This window comes from Cyprinus carpio, chromosome A13 (assembly GCF_018340385.1).
Source record: "Cyprinus carpio isolate SPL01 chromosome A13, ASM1834038v1, whole genome shotgun sequence".
NCBI classification, from domain to species: domain Eukaryota; kingdom Metazoa; phylum Chordata; class Actinopteri; order Cypriniformes; family Cyprinidae; genus Cyprinus; species Cyprinus carpio.
In genome coordinates, this window is record NC_056584.1 from 8,048,822 (window position 1) to 8,064,079 (window position 15,258).

The following is a 15,258-nucleotide window of genomic DNA, read 5'->3' on the forward strand; positions in this document are numbered from 1 at the left end:
CCACTTTCATCTATAGCCAAAAATGCAATACAATAAATGACTAGGTGGTTGTCAACTGTCAAACAGCTGATTTTGTGTTTCACAAAAACAGTTTGGAACAACTTGAGTCAATAAATGATGACAAGCGTTTATTTTGGAGGACCTAGTCGTTTAGCGCCATCTGTTGGTGAAAGTGCGCCAAGATATCTTTGAAACCTACGATTCTGCTTCGAAAACTTCAATGCTTCTTAAATGTACTATCGTTTACTATCAGTATTATGTCTAAATAATATTTGCATAATTATTTGGAATTCATTCTTGGAACACTAAATGGGTTTTCAAAAATGAGAACTATTAATTAATTAATAATTATATGCTTTTGTAATAATGACATCCAGATTTGGGCAAAATGGCACAGTGTTTGCTCTTTTATGTGAGCTGGTGCTTTTCCGAAACCCGTTGGCCAGTGATAACATTTGATTTATTTTATTTGCATTGAAAAGCAGACAATGGAATTCAGTCTGGTTTTGCGTAATAATAAATAATAATTATTATTATAATGTAGTGAAATAAAAATATTAAAGATTAAATCAGTCAAAGATTGTCATGAAGATTTGTCATCGTGACTCAGCTGAACTTCTGTTATGAAGTGTAACATTTTGTCAAGCTTCTCAATTCATCTGAGAAACATTATATTTGAATATTTTGATTCAGACCCCACAAAAGAAAATATCTGTATTATTATTAAATGAATATTTTTCTTAAGCACATTTTACATCAACAAATGCAATTTTTCAAACTGATTCAACCTATTACGAGTCACTGGAGGAAAATATATGTGTATGTGGACGTTTCAGCACTCAACAAACCGAGACGCACATACTCACGCCCACCATTGGCTACAATATAACACAGTCAGAAAAGACCCGCCCACCCCAGACGACACGCGCGCTACCAATACACGCCACTGTCAAAAAAAAAACAAAAAAACAGCTAAAAGCTATTAGAATGCTTTCAGCATGATTATTATTTGGTAGTTACCAGTTGCACTCCAATATAAATTATACTATTAGCATTTTTTTTTCATTTTTTTTCCCCAAATGGAACTGGTAGCAGCTTTTGAGAATAACTGTAAAAAACTTCAGCATTAATATTATTGTAGTATCATTGCAGTTCTCGTCTAATAGTGTTTTTACATTGTTATGAATATTTTTCTTAGTGAAAGCTTTAATATATAATATACAGCTAATAGCTGAAATCATAATTTCATGCCCACGTATTGATTTATTTAACCAGTAGCCATGTAATATGACTGGGTGTGGGGCTGAGGGGACTTTTATCACCTTGAAGCTGTTTATATTGCAAAGGCGGACTGACTGTACATTATTCCTTATTGAATGTGTTCTGTGTGGGGAGATGGCCTTTTCAGGAAAAGGAAAATGTTACAAACTGGATCAGACTATGCAAAATATTAAAACATGTACTATGCTTCAGGCCACATATATAACATTAAATATGTATGTTTTCTAACTCTTTTCTTCTCTGTTTCCCTATGTTCCTGAATGCAGGTCAGAAAGTGACAAACCTTGATGAGCTGGAATTGAATGTGTGTCGGAAAGGCATGTTGGTCAAGACTAATAAGAACGAGCAGGTCACTGCTGATTTAGTCATCTGTTGCACAGGAAATAAGATCAGCTCTGAAGCATACAGGTCCAGTCTTAGTAAGTGCTTTTTTGTATGTAATAAATGGGCTAATAGTTCTTTGCGATTGTTGAGATGATATCCAATCTTAGTAATATTTGTTTAAATCCCCAGAGGGAATTTTGCTTTGATGGCTGCTTTGTGTGAATTCACTGAATTACATTTCAAAGAAATGAACAACACACAACCAAAGAATTTTATTAGTTTTGCAACAAAACATAATTATTTGCATCATTATTGATGACGTATTATGCTAATTTATCCCCTTTATGCTTTTATTTCTGAACTGTTAAAATGCTATTTAAATAATTTCTAGGAACAAAAGGTGTTCAACGTCCATGTTCCATAAAATGTTATTAAATTAAATCTATGCAAATGAAAAAAATTTTATAAATGTTTTTGGATTACCCCATATTTCGTTGGCATGACAACATATTTATGGCTAATTCATACAGAATGATCATACATTATTATAAACTACACTTCCATTTTAGTTGTACTTTATTAAATGTAAATAATGAGTATGAATCTTCATCATCAAATCTTTTCTGAATGGCAGAGAACCCTGGTTAGGATTGCGTACTTGTGCAGTTGCAAAGCTTAGAGAATTATAGGCATAGGAAATTTCACTTTTATGCTTGGGGGGTTGGGGGGGGGGCACCCACTGGCAGACGAGCTACAAACACTTTTTTTTATATGTTCTACATTTCATATATTTATATAACAATACATAAGAAAAACATATCTAATGCAGAAAAGCTCTTTTTCCGAATTGTGTAGATGACCACTGTCTTTCTTTCACTATTTCTTCTCTTCTGATAGTTTTTCAGTCAAATCGTTCTCTATGAGCAGTAAAGAAAGATCTGAGAATCTGTCCTGTGCCACTGAAGATCAGAGCCAGATTCTCCTCATAACTGAGAAACTATCTTATGTTGTGTGCAAACTGCAGTAGTTTGAAAAAGTTTGGATATTTGTCCTTCTGTAGCCTACTTCATCTTAGTTTCTCAAGAGTAATCAGTGATGCGATCGCACATATTACAAAATCCACTTCAGCTGTCACAAGCCGAAGTTGAATCTTAAGGCTTGCGTTCTTATTCTAACCACAAAACAATACAATAATACAAATACAATGAGAAAATGTGAATTCTTTAATTTTTATATTTTATTACTAGCTCAGACAAAATCATTATTGGCTCTCGTCCCCACCTAAACTCCGCCTATGATTATATTGTTTGTTGACTTGTAGTAGTTGTGCCCTCATATGACCTCATGTAATTGGTTGATCCTTCACCCACTTACTCTCTCTCTCTCTCTCTCTCTCTCTCTCGCTCTCTCTCCTCGCTCTCGCAGCCTCTCTCTCTCTCTCTCTCTCTCTCTCTCTCTCTCTCTCTCTCTCTCTCTCTCTCTCTCTCTCTCTCTCTCCTCTCTCTCTCTCTCTCTCTCTCTCTCTCTCTCTCTCTCTCGCTCTCTCTGTGGTTATATTTGATCTTTTTCCCCCTCATATTTCAGCTGCATGTATGGGAGACAGTGGTGCTCTGAAGGTGAACAAGCACCTGCAAGTAGAAGGCTTTGACAGCGTGTATGCTGTGGGTGACTGTGCCGATCTCGATGAACCCAAGATGGCGTATCACGCTGGGCTTCATGCTGCGGTTGCTGCCACCAATATCATAAACAGTCTGACAGGAAAATCTTTAACCTCATATCGCACAGGTAACAACCATCACCAAGTGAATTAGTTTCAGCTGTCCTTTGTGAGCTCTTTTTAAAAAAAAAGTTTATTTTTAAAGAAAATTTCTCACCATTATTTAATAATACAATTCAGACAGCTTTCTCGATGAGTTTTATGCCTCTTTATGTTCATTGATCAATGTCCTTTTCCCAATCAGGAAATGTGACTATGTTGATTGCTATGGGCAAGGATGCTGGAGTAGGCCAGTTTAATGGCTATAAACTACCTCGCTTTTTGGTCACCAAGGGAAAGAGCCAAAGCTTGCTGCTGTGGAAGAGCTGGAGGGAAATGGGGCAAAAAGCTCCTAATTAACACAAGGTTAACAAACAATGTTTACATGATGCTCATAATGTCTGGACTGTAACACAGTTCCATTTTACTTGACTTCATTTAACACTTTTTTAACAAAATGTTTTTATATTTATTGTTGTAATATTAAATAAACCAGACCAGCAGAAAGATGCTTTATATTGTACAAATAACCAACATTATATATACTTCCATATAAGTATCATATATACTTACTTTCCGTCAATTACATTTTATCACCAGCGAAAATGAGACGATAAAAATTTTTGAATGACAAAAACTATGAAGAAAATCACTTGAATGTTTCGTCAAAAAATAAAAATGAGATGAAAATGTTAAGGAGGGAGGATTTGGGAAGAGATCCAGTCAGAAGTAATCTCTTGTGTGGTTGGGAGTTCAGATGTGCACATTTGAACTGACACGTAGCCTACTGACATAAGTTTGCATACACTTTAGATGTCATCTCCGGGAATATACAGTATAGCCTAATGCATTACACTGTGACTAAACCCATTAGATTTCAGTTAACTAAATCTACTGTAGACTTAGTCGACTAAAATCTTACATTTAATCAACTAAATCTAGACTAAAAATAAAAAAAAAATCAGATGACTAAATCTAAATTGCATTTTAGTCCAAAGGCTTAAGACTAAAACTAAATAAAAATGTTCTGTCAAAATTAACAATGATTTCATATCTTGACCAGATGATGTTTGATGAGCTGCTTGTGTTTCTCCACTAGAGGGCAATCATACAATAAAAATCAAATCCCTCTAGTCTGGTCAACAAAACAAGATGCTGAGTCACTGAATAGACAGATATTGTTTTTCAGAATTATTGAAATTAAAAATACTTAAAATACTTCGTTTTTAACAAAGATGAAATTTGAATGCCTTTACTCAAGTTCATCAGTTCTCTGAACTGAACTGAGTGATTCACATAAAGAGAAACAAATCAAATTAGCCTAAATCATATTTAAGAAACCATTAAACCTGTCTAATCAGTTTTGTAAAGGTGCAGTGTGCAATTTCTATTCCTCTAACAGCACCAAAATGGAAATGTAATCTGTTTGATTCATGACACACTACACATGACCTCATCAAGTGCCACACATGAATAGTGTGGTGTTAACATTTTGGAGCTAAAAAGGGCTGTTTTTGCATTTTAAATTCAATTTAGTGTAAAATATCTTTTGGCAGTTAATTAAAATAATGAATTATTAATGAAAATTAATTTGCAGTTCAATCACCAGACTAAAAAGATCAAGACAAGTACATTGCACTGTGATATGCAAAAAATTCTGAACACAGTTAATCACAAAGAAAGCTTGTGGCTTTCAGCCAGTATCCTCTGAGATCTTGCTCTACTCCAGTGTGAATGTCAGCTAGCATTGTTCATGTTTGTTAATGGAGTTTGTTCATGTTTGTCATTATTTGTCCTTATTGTTACAACATCATTCAATTTATAGAGCCATCATCAATATATCTGCACCAAGCTATACTGTATAAAGAATCATTGTTGAGTTTAAGACTTATTTATTAAAGAGTGGCAGCAGGATGTTTTTATTCCTAACAAGTATCCACTCAAATTCCCCTGATTTTTTGTTAGCTCATAACTTGTTATACAATTTTGCACTGATGTGACTCAGCAAAACATGAGAAATCTAAGATTAAAAATGCAAGAAATGTAAAAATAAGATGCAAGAGAGCTGTTTTAGTGCATATATGTCTGTGTATATTGGTGTGGTGGAATTACTACAGTTATGAGTTTCAAAAAACATTAAAAATATCATCAGGGAACAGCATAATGTCTCGTCTCTGCTCAGTCAAAAAGCAATAAATGAAATAAGCAGACAGACAATTGAATTCTTTCACTTTAAAGGGAGACAGATATAAAAGCATTCATATCGATGCTCATCAAATAAATCTCATGTTTGAATGTGTAAGTAGAGTCAAATAGTCCAATGTGTTTCCTCTGGCTTTGTTTCTATTTTAAAGGAATCGTTCACCCAGCATGAAAATTGCCTGAAAATGCACTCACCCCCAGGCTATCCAAAATATACAGTAGATGAGCTTGTTTCTTTATCAGAACAGATGGATGGATTTCTTTCTTACAAACATGCAGCTGTTCACTTCACAAGACTTTAACTGATGGACTGGAGTCATGTAGATTACTTACAGATTATTCTGATGTTTTTATCAGCTGTTTGGACTCTCATTCTGACGGCACCCATTTACTGCAGAGAATCCACTGGTGAGCAACTGATGAAATGATCAATTTTCCAAATCTGTTCTAATGAAGAAACTAACTCATCTACATCTTGGATGGCCTGAGAGTGAGCAAATGTTTAGCAAATCTTAATTTTGGGGTGAACTGTTCCTTTAAGGCAAAGCAAGTCTTGCTTCTAAAGGAAGTCAGCGTTCAAACGCAGGTCAATCTCATCCATAACTTATCTGGCAGACTCCGCTGTTTATCTACAATAGTTGTTGAGAAAAGTTCCTCTGTGAAAATGTTTATTTTTAATATACCTTTTTCAATATAAAAAACCTGTGTAAAAGTAAAATTAGCTACTGTAGATCACGTGACTTAAAGAAGTCAGACGTCATTCTGAGCTCTCTCCAGAACACATGGGCTCCTCTTGTGTTTAATGTTACAGTGAATAACACAGCGCATAACCTAGAGCATCATGTATCTGCCTTCCCTCAGCAATTCAATTAGCTCTAAAATGAATTATGATCAGTTCATTTACAACACTGTATCAATCATGAGCCTCACATTTCTCATGCTTTTTCTACTACACTAATTTTTCCTCATAATCATCTTCAGTCCTTTGGCACACTGCAAGCCATTTTAAAAAATTCAACATTTCCCATGGTATGTCTGGGAGAATGTAATAAATGGCCTTATTGTGCTCAGTTAAATATATTTTGTCTTACACAAAACACATCACTATGTTCTAGTTTTCGTTTGGAATTAACCAAAGAAAACTCTCATTAACAAGATTAAGTTGTTTGTGATTTAACAGTTGCCCTCTTTCCGGCTCTAATTTACAAAACAAGCCAAGTATTCCATGCATGCCAACCATGTCCTCAAAGTTCATGGAAAAAGAGTCGACAGTGGATTGATTCATACATCTTTTTTTTCCTTTCTTAATCTTTAACTCTGTCAGTGCAGTCACAGGACAGTAAGGGTCGTAAGGACATGTTTGTCAGTGATTAGGTCAGAACCTTTTTTTTCTACCCATGCATATTTATGATAGAATTTAGGTGTAGAATTATGATATCACTATGCTGAAGTCACATGAGGACTAAATTAGAGGAGTGAACTGACACGTATGTGGAGGAAATGTTATTTTTATCTAAAATATCAATATTAATAGTATAATTTGATTCACTGTACTAAAGAGTGTTCTTTAGACTGTCTCTGAGTGCTTCAGTTTGCTTCAGTAGGCTTGAGTTTTTGATGAGCTGAGAGATAACAGGATTCAATGTGTGTGTGTATGTGCAAGACAAGTGTGAGACGAGAAATGTTTTTTTATACCTAGATTCTTAGATTAAATGATTTGCATTAATTGCTTAGAAACACATTTAAGGGACATAGTTGGATACCTTAAATGGACACATATCTTGAGTATGCATTATGATTGGATGAGAAGCATCCTGATTTGATTTGGGTATAAATATTTGGGTCAAGGTGTTTTCCTCTTTGTCGCACTCTTGGCTGACTGTATGACTGCTGAACTTTTCTTGCCAGAAAATAAATATTCAAAAGACTTTTGTCTCATACCTTTATTGAAATAGAAAATTGCCACGACAACGTACACAACAAAAACACACCTATGACCCTAGAAAGCCTACTTATCATATTTGAAATGCAAATTTCCAAGGCTTTCAAATTAACAGCATGAATAAAGCTTTGCTGAAAAACCTGTTGTACACAATCTACTACTTGCTTTCTAACTGAGAGTTTATACTCTATTAGCAAGTAAAAGCCTATGCCTATCATAACTAAAAATGTCAGTAACACTAGATTAGGGAACACTATTCATTATTGACTTATTAGCATGCATATGGCCTACTTATAAAGCATATTAAGTCTTATTCTGCATGAGCATGTCCCTTATAACCCTTCCCCATACCTAAACATACTACAACAACTGCCTTACAATCAATAAGCAGCAAATCAGAAGTTTATTGAGGGAAACTCTTACTTAATAGTGAATATGTGTTTCCTATTCTAAAGTGTAAGCCAAATGTCACCCTTGAGGTTTTGGTTCACATGTCTTTTTACCGGGAAATTTTTAATGATTTTTATAAATTAAGCGAAAGAATAACTTTTATATTGTTACTAATATTTCAAGGTGAACACTTGCTGGACTGAAACAACTTTGGTTTACAAAAATCATGTAAAACTGTGAGTATTAAGATGATACATCAGGCTTTTGAGGAATGTTTTACTGCATTACATGCAGCATTGTCTTCCAGAGCTTGGATCATAAACTAAGCATTTAAATATCATCTTACTAAAACATATTATTGGGAAATATAGAGTGACAACTGATATTTATATGCATTTTATGTAAGTAGTCTGCTATACTGTTATAAAAATATATATAAATCTTACATTTCAACAATATAAATATCAGCAACTGCACCAAATTGCATATTTTTGCACAGTCTAGGCCAAATGTGAGGTGTTTTAAGTATTCTCCTGTATCATATGAACCATAAAAGTCTGGCTTATCAAATATGATTCTCAATAAAAAACACATACACAGACTTTATTATTATTATTATTATTATTTTAGACTACCACCATACCAGGTAAAGGACTGTTACCTATAGTGCAATGCAACAAATGTTCTGCTGTGGGACGGAATGGTGCATGCAGCCCATCAGTGCTCATCCTACAGGAGTTGCAGATTCAGCAAAAACGTGCCGCGTCAAATAAATGCAGTAACCGTATCAGTTTCTTACAGAAACAGCAGCTGTACTGCTTGAAGAGGCTCAAATCACTCACACTGTTTTCACCCCTTCCCCTACAAACACTTGTCATCATTATACAGTTTAACACTCGCCTTCATAATCCAATCAGTTCTTGATGTATTTAATATTAATTCACAATTTCCCTTAATATGTTAGCAATATGGAGTGTGTGGATTTGAGTAAGATTAAATCATCACTCAATACATCATTATCATTACTGCATGAGGTCAAAGGCTGTATTTTACACCGAAATAACTTGTGATGTTATGTAGGGCTGCAGAATAATTCCGTATCAGAATTATCTTCTGTTCACCAAGGCTGCATTTATTTGATCCAAAGTCCAGCAAAAACAGTAAACTTAAAAACAGTAAATAAAAGCTGAATTTTCAGCATCATTACTCCAGTCTTCAGTGTCACATGAACCTTCAGAAATCATTCTAATATGCTGATTATCGATATTTAAAACAGTTGAGTAATTTTTTTTCAGGATTGTTTGATGAATAGAAAGATCCAAATATCAGCATTTATCTGAAATAAAAAAAAAAAAAACTTTTGTAACATACAGTATTCAATTCAGTATAATTTTTTTATTATAATTTTTTTTTTTTGGGGGGGGGGGGTTATAGAAATTAATACTTTTATTTAGCAAGGATGCTTAAAATTGATCAAAAGGGATGATAAAGGCATTTACAATGTTACAAAAGATTTCTATTTCAGATAAATAGTGTTCATATCGATATCGGAATTATATCGTCTCAACCATAATTAAGAAATATATTGTGATATAGATTTTGGCCACATCGTCCAGACCTACAGTGAAGTGTTATTTGCATTAGATTAAAAGCATCTGCTTATCAGCAGAAAGCCTGCAACAGTCTTTTCGATTCCTTCCACACTCAAACTTTTCAATCTACGAGCATGTTAATATATATATAAATAATTTGGAGGATGAATCACCTTTATAGTGTTCACAGCATTTGTAGTGCATAATGGCTGAAGATGGTACATCTTTACAGAAGCTTGGTGGAAAAAGCATGGGCAAAGATGGTGGCAGGGCACATTCTGTATTTCTCAAGTGCCTAAATGGATTTTGGTGTGGAGTTTCTTGGGCAGCAGCCAGGGGCTAATGCAGTATCGTCCTGCCACTCCCTGTCTCAGATGCAGACACATAAAGAGAGATGGACATATGTGCTGAATATGAAACACAGACATCCTTCTGTTTACAAGGCCCTACGACAGAAGAATGAACATCAAGAGTGTATACATACATGCATAGGGAATATACTGTATGTCTATACATAAATACTCTAAACTTCAAACCATGTTTTATTTGTCTTACACAAGTTTATTTAATTAACAATGTATCACAAATAACGAGCAATGTGAACATGCCAAATAAACATGCATGTGATTTGATGTTTTCTGTTGCAGTAATACCTTATATATATATGTTTTCTGTTGCAGTAATACCTTATAAAGAAAAAACCTTTTTTTTTTCCACTCTAAAATACGAGTATTCTGATGAAATCATGAAATGGTCTTTTAGCACATGGTCTTAGTTGCCATTCTTCCTAAATCTTTTAGCCAGAAGGCCATCAGAAGGAGTGCAGAAACAAGGGGAGGCATGTCTCATAACCCTATATCAGACAAAACTATTTATGAGAAGTTTGTGAATGTCAGCCAGCTCAGGTACACAGCTGCTCTTAAACACATTAGTCTAGTCACCTGACATACCGCATCCTCAGGTCCCCTTCTGTCACCCAGCAGACATGAAAACATGTACTGTGTGGTGTCAAATCCAATAACACATCTCTGCCGCATGCCTATAAAACTGGAATGTTTTTCTTATGTTGTAAACCAATCAGCTGTCAGATGGTCCAGAGCGTCAATTGGTCAAAAGTGATCAGAATGGTGGAGTGAGATGCTTAGAAGGAGGGATTTGCATTGTTTAGGACAGCCCCCCGTCCCAAGTCAGCCATACCCCCTTTAATTGTTTTTGCGCGCTAGAGAGACCGAGTTTATTCTGGCAGGGTAGAGATTGCAGCCTCACTCCTGTGAAGTACCAACTAGTGTGGATGGAGCACGACATCTCTCTCCGTCCCTTCCTCGCATGCCAAGTCAGACTGACTTTATCTCCATTCACCGGGTCCGACTTTATTTTGTCCTCAGCATCTGGAGTGACTGACTGAGAGGAAAAAGGAAGAAGCAGGTTCTTCAGCCTCGGAGGAAGAGAGCGGGGCTTCCCAAAACAGTGCGTCACCAGGGACCAGTATTGACTGCCTGGACAAGACGCCCAGAAGACAGCCACCATGTGTGACTGTTTTCACCTGCCATTTCCCAACTGGCATGCATCAGCCGCGGGTGGGCATCACTCTTTATTTTGCTCTGTCTCTTTAGCTTTTCTCTCTGTGTTTCTCACTCTGCATGCTCTGTGCTATTTTTATCTCCGCACTCGGCACCTCTGGTGGCAGGACAATATAATTGTGCAGTTGAGTTGTGCATGTGTGAGTTAGTGGGGCACTGGTGCTGAGCTTGTTGACAAGCATCACTGCATTTCTCTGCTGAGATGACGCTGCACTGTGTGTGATCTGGGTGTGTCTGCAGTAAAGGGGGTGTGACTATGTGGCTGTGGGTGTGTCAACTGAGTTATGCAGTATTTTATCAACAGCATCTGCAGTGTGTTTGTTTACAGTGTTGAGAGTGCGATTTATGAGCGTTTAGGAATTGTCGAATTTGAATAGTATTGTCTACAAGGATTTATGAAAGCTTATGAGCTTATTCTTTGTACATTTTTTCATATTTTCCGTAATATTTGTATTTTAATAAAAAGCACATTTTTATTTCAAGGATTTCTATGATGTTTGATAAGAAATCAATAAATACGTATAATATCAAAAATATATTGACAATATATTTATATTAATTTATAGATTTTTATAAAATATACTGCACATATATAACATTTTATAAAATATAATTATATAACATACATTTTTAAAATAAAACATATAAGATGCATACATAAGCCATATTGTCTCTGCAGAATCCAATACTTCATAACATATATTTAAATATATATAATTCATAGTTATAATTCTGTAATAGTTTTAGTATATTTGTTTTTTTTTGTATATATATGTATATATATATATATATATATATATATATATATATATATATATATAACTGATTTAGTAATTAATAGTAATAGTAATTAATGTAATAAGTGTTTTTTATAAAATATACAAGATGTATACATAAGCCAAAGTGTCTCCACAACATAGCGATATATATAAAAATAAAAATAAATAAACAAATAAATAAATAAAAAAGGTTGTTTTTTTTAATATAGAAGAACATAGAAAATACACTTTATGCATCTTACCATGCATGTATCTTCTTTTTCTAATATTTTCAATAATCATCTTTGGTTGTGTCATTCTATGTTACAGTGACTTGATGGTGGTGTTCTTTTTGGCTTTATTATCAAAGGACTTTGAAATCCAATTAATCCGTTAACCAAACAGTAATTTGGTCACCTTGTCTCATTTAATTAAACTAGCAGCTTTATCTATAGTTTTTTTTCTTTGACCTTCAGATGAACTTCACGCTCTTTAGTTATACAAACAAACACTTAAAGTGACCTAGATGAGGCGAGAGTTATATTTTAGAGATCCTACAAGCTGCAATGAGCAACCGATACATCTCACAATACAACTGCTGCATGACAGCTTAATTTCTATATATATACACAGGATTTAATTAAATCAAATGTGTTTTGTGCTCTGTTTTTGTACAGACTTGAACTTGCTGTACAGCTTTTCCATGACACTAAATGTTTGTGAGATTGCATTAACACACAATCTCTGCTATCTGAGAAAATGATTTAATTATGGTCACACTAAGATGAATGCAGTGCAAAACTGTTGTGTCAGTAGAATAGACTTAAAAACTACATTATTCTACACTGCTGTACATAAGTGACACACATGAACTGTACATTTTGTCAAAATTTAGTTTTGCGCAGAATCAAGTCTATCCTATCACAGATGGGTTTGGCTCTGCTATGATCACATTCTAAAGTGTGAAATTTGATATAAGATCAATCATAATTCAATCAAAAAACTTTTCTCTTTAGCTGGTGACTCTGTGGTTTGACTCTGCAGGGCAGTATAAATGCTGGTGGGCACGACTTAAGGTCTTTGTGAAGGATGTAGACTTATGAGACTTGGATAATGGCCAAAGTACACCACCTGAGCATGATGAGCAAGATGTGGAGAAGAATGAATCCTCTGAATTAGTGCATAGCTGATATTTGCACAATGGAAAAAAAATAAAAACCTGTAAAAACACTAAATTACCTTGTACAGTTAAAAATCATTCTATATAGAGCAAGACATTATAATACATGTAACTTCACAATGAAAACAAATGTTTAAAGGGGACATTGGATGCATAATTCACTTTTACATGGTGTTTGCATAACAATGTTTCTTATCAGTGTGTGGACACAACCACCCTACAATGATAAAAATCTATTTTTTTATCCCCAAAAAACCTAAACAGTCTCAATTATCAAGCCGTTTTGATTTACTGAGCAGTATGACGTCATATTGCTTAGGTCCCACCCCCCGGTCGCTGATGGACTGTCTCGTATTAGCATTGTCCGCCCTCAGCCAGGTGTATGTTTGTCCGATATTTTCTCTGCGCAGCAAGTGTTTTGTAGTTGGATGTAAAAGTGAACCTAAGTCCGAAAGAGTAAGGAGCGTATATTTTTTTCGGCGTGCATGTTAACAAATGAGTGCTTTCACACCAGGAGCCGGAACGTTGTGTGAGCAGAGCTGAAGCGAAGGTTTCAGTAGCCCCTCACTGCGGAACATAAGATCCAGGGAGCGTAGTTGGATCCACATCTACGGGTGGAGATGGGTGGGTTTAGGGATTAGGAGGTGGAGACGGGTAGGTTTAGGTATATGTCAGGTGGGAGGAGTTGAATCTGCATCCAACCACACCCCCTGGACTTGTGTCCTGTATTGAGGACCATATCGATGGTTTCAGCGCCAAGTCTATTTTTGCTTGCGGTGTGAAACCCAAGAGTCTTTTCTCCAGACATCAGAGCCACTGAGGACGCAGTAGATTAGTTTTGTTTTTGATGGTAATGCCACACCAAATACACACACACACACAAAAAAAAAAAAAAAAAAAAAGAGAAGAGAGGGTAGGGGTGAGCAGAGCTCATTAGTATTTAAAGAGACATGCACCGAAACGGGTCGCTGTGAGCCAGAACTTTTTTTCAGGGGTGGCCAGATAAGACCCAGTGATTTGGGGTGGCCAAAAAATAAAAAGACAAAAGACTCATATCATGCAACAGCTTCCATGGCATATAGGACATAAAACGCTTGGCTGTATCTTTTTACGCGACCACCTGAGTTTGAATCCGCCTTCCCATCACATATAAGATCGGAAAGACATTTGTTTTCAATATAAATTAAGGAAATATGGGGTGGCCAAGCTTCAATCAGGGGTGGCACTGGCCACCCATATCCAACATGAAGACCCTAAAGAATCATACTTTACTTGCAGAAAATGGGCATCTGATGTCCCCTCTAAAAATCATACTTACAGAGAAGCTCCTAAAATATTAGTGCTTCAGTAGGCCATAAAATACTAATTGATTTTGCCCACTTAGAGTCCACTCTTAAAAATAGTCATAACTATCAGCATCTCACTAATGTCCTCCTGCTGATGAATAAATTATGAATTTGAGAGTGTTTGCATTTTTCATGGTTTGGTTTCACGGAATTGACTGAAGTTACTTAAAAACTTGTGTATTGACATGTCATACTTTATTTTTACTTGTGAGAATATTTGCGATAAAGGCATAGGTCAAAAAATAAATAAAAACATAAATAAGGCTGCCAACATTTACTCACCCTCATGTCATTTCAAATCTATATGACTTTCTTTCATCTGCGGAACAAGAATATATCTTGAAATTGAATGGGGTCCAAACAACATTGTATGGCAAAGAAACTATCTTATAATTTATTAAACATACAGGTTAGGAATGAACTGAGGTTAGTAAATGATAACAGAATTTGTATTTTTATAACTCTCTGTTTAATCCTCTAATTCTAAAGCCATCATCTCTTTGGCACATACAGTAAATGCATCAATTAATGATCGTGATTGATTGGAAACATGAGGGAACTTGGTCCCATGTTCTTAATATGGAAAAAAATCTAATTCTGTTTTCAGTTTATTTTCCCTCTCTAGCCCTGAAATTTAATTATATTTTGAATACAAACAAGTCTTTCCCGCTTGACTCTGAAAGAGGCTTGTGTATGATGTTATGAGTGCAGGCCAGAGTTGATGTTCCTGCTCCCTATATCTGGCTGAGCAGCTAATTAACCGTATTAGTGTGCTGATGGAGCAGAGCTCTGGGCCTCGTATGGCCACAGCAGCAGAAAACAACCTCTAATGCCATGTTATCTTGGTCAGGGGTGATGTGCTAACATACAGGAGATCAGTAGTTGGGAAATTCCAGGATTTGTACAT

General features: G+C 35.4%; 2 protein-coding genes across 2 annotated transcripts in view; both read left to right on the forward strand.

The window, feature by feature from the left end:
- Nucleotides 1-1,531: 1,531 nt before the first annotated feature.
- Nucleotides 1,532-3,887, forward strand: LOC109090181 (ferroptosis suppressor protein 1-like). The gene is made up of 3 exons (XM_042768299.1): nt 1,532-1,700; nt 3,190-3,390; nt 3,567-3,887. Exons 1-3 carry the CDS (start codon nt 1,532-1,534, stop codon nt 3,719-3,721), a joined length of 525 nt encoding a protein of 174 aa, XP_042624233.1. The 3' UTR covers nt 3,722-3,887.
- Nucleotides 3,888-10,333: 6,446 nt separating this feature from the next.
- The window catches only part of LOC122147192 (protein AHNAK2-like), a 28,574-nt gene continuing 23,649 nt past the window's right edge, over nt 10,334-15,258 (forward strand). The window contains exon 1 of the mRNA XM_042768570.1: nt 10,334-11,064. Coding sequence (XP_042624504.1) covers nt 11,013-11,064 — 52 coding nt within the window. The 5' untranslated portion in view covers nt 10,334-11,012. The remainder of the gene's footprint in view (nt 11,065-15,258) is intronic.

Excerpts from the sequence above, each read along its gene's own strand:
- LOC109090181 (XM_042768299.1), top strand. The coding sequence starts at position 1,532 with ATGTTCCTGAATGCAGGTCAGAAAGTGACAAACCTTGATGAGCTGGAA. Across the intron at positions 1,701-3,189 it reads AGCATACAGGTCCAGTCTTA|CTGCATGTATGGGAGACAGT; the intron begins GTAAGTGCTTTT and ends CTCATATTTCAG. Across the intron at positions 3,391-3,566 it reads TTTAACCTCATATCGCACAG|GAAATGTGACTATGTTGATT; the intron begins GTAACAACCATC and ends TTTCCCAATCAG.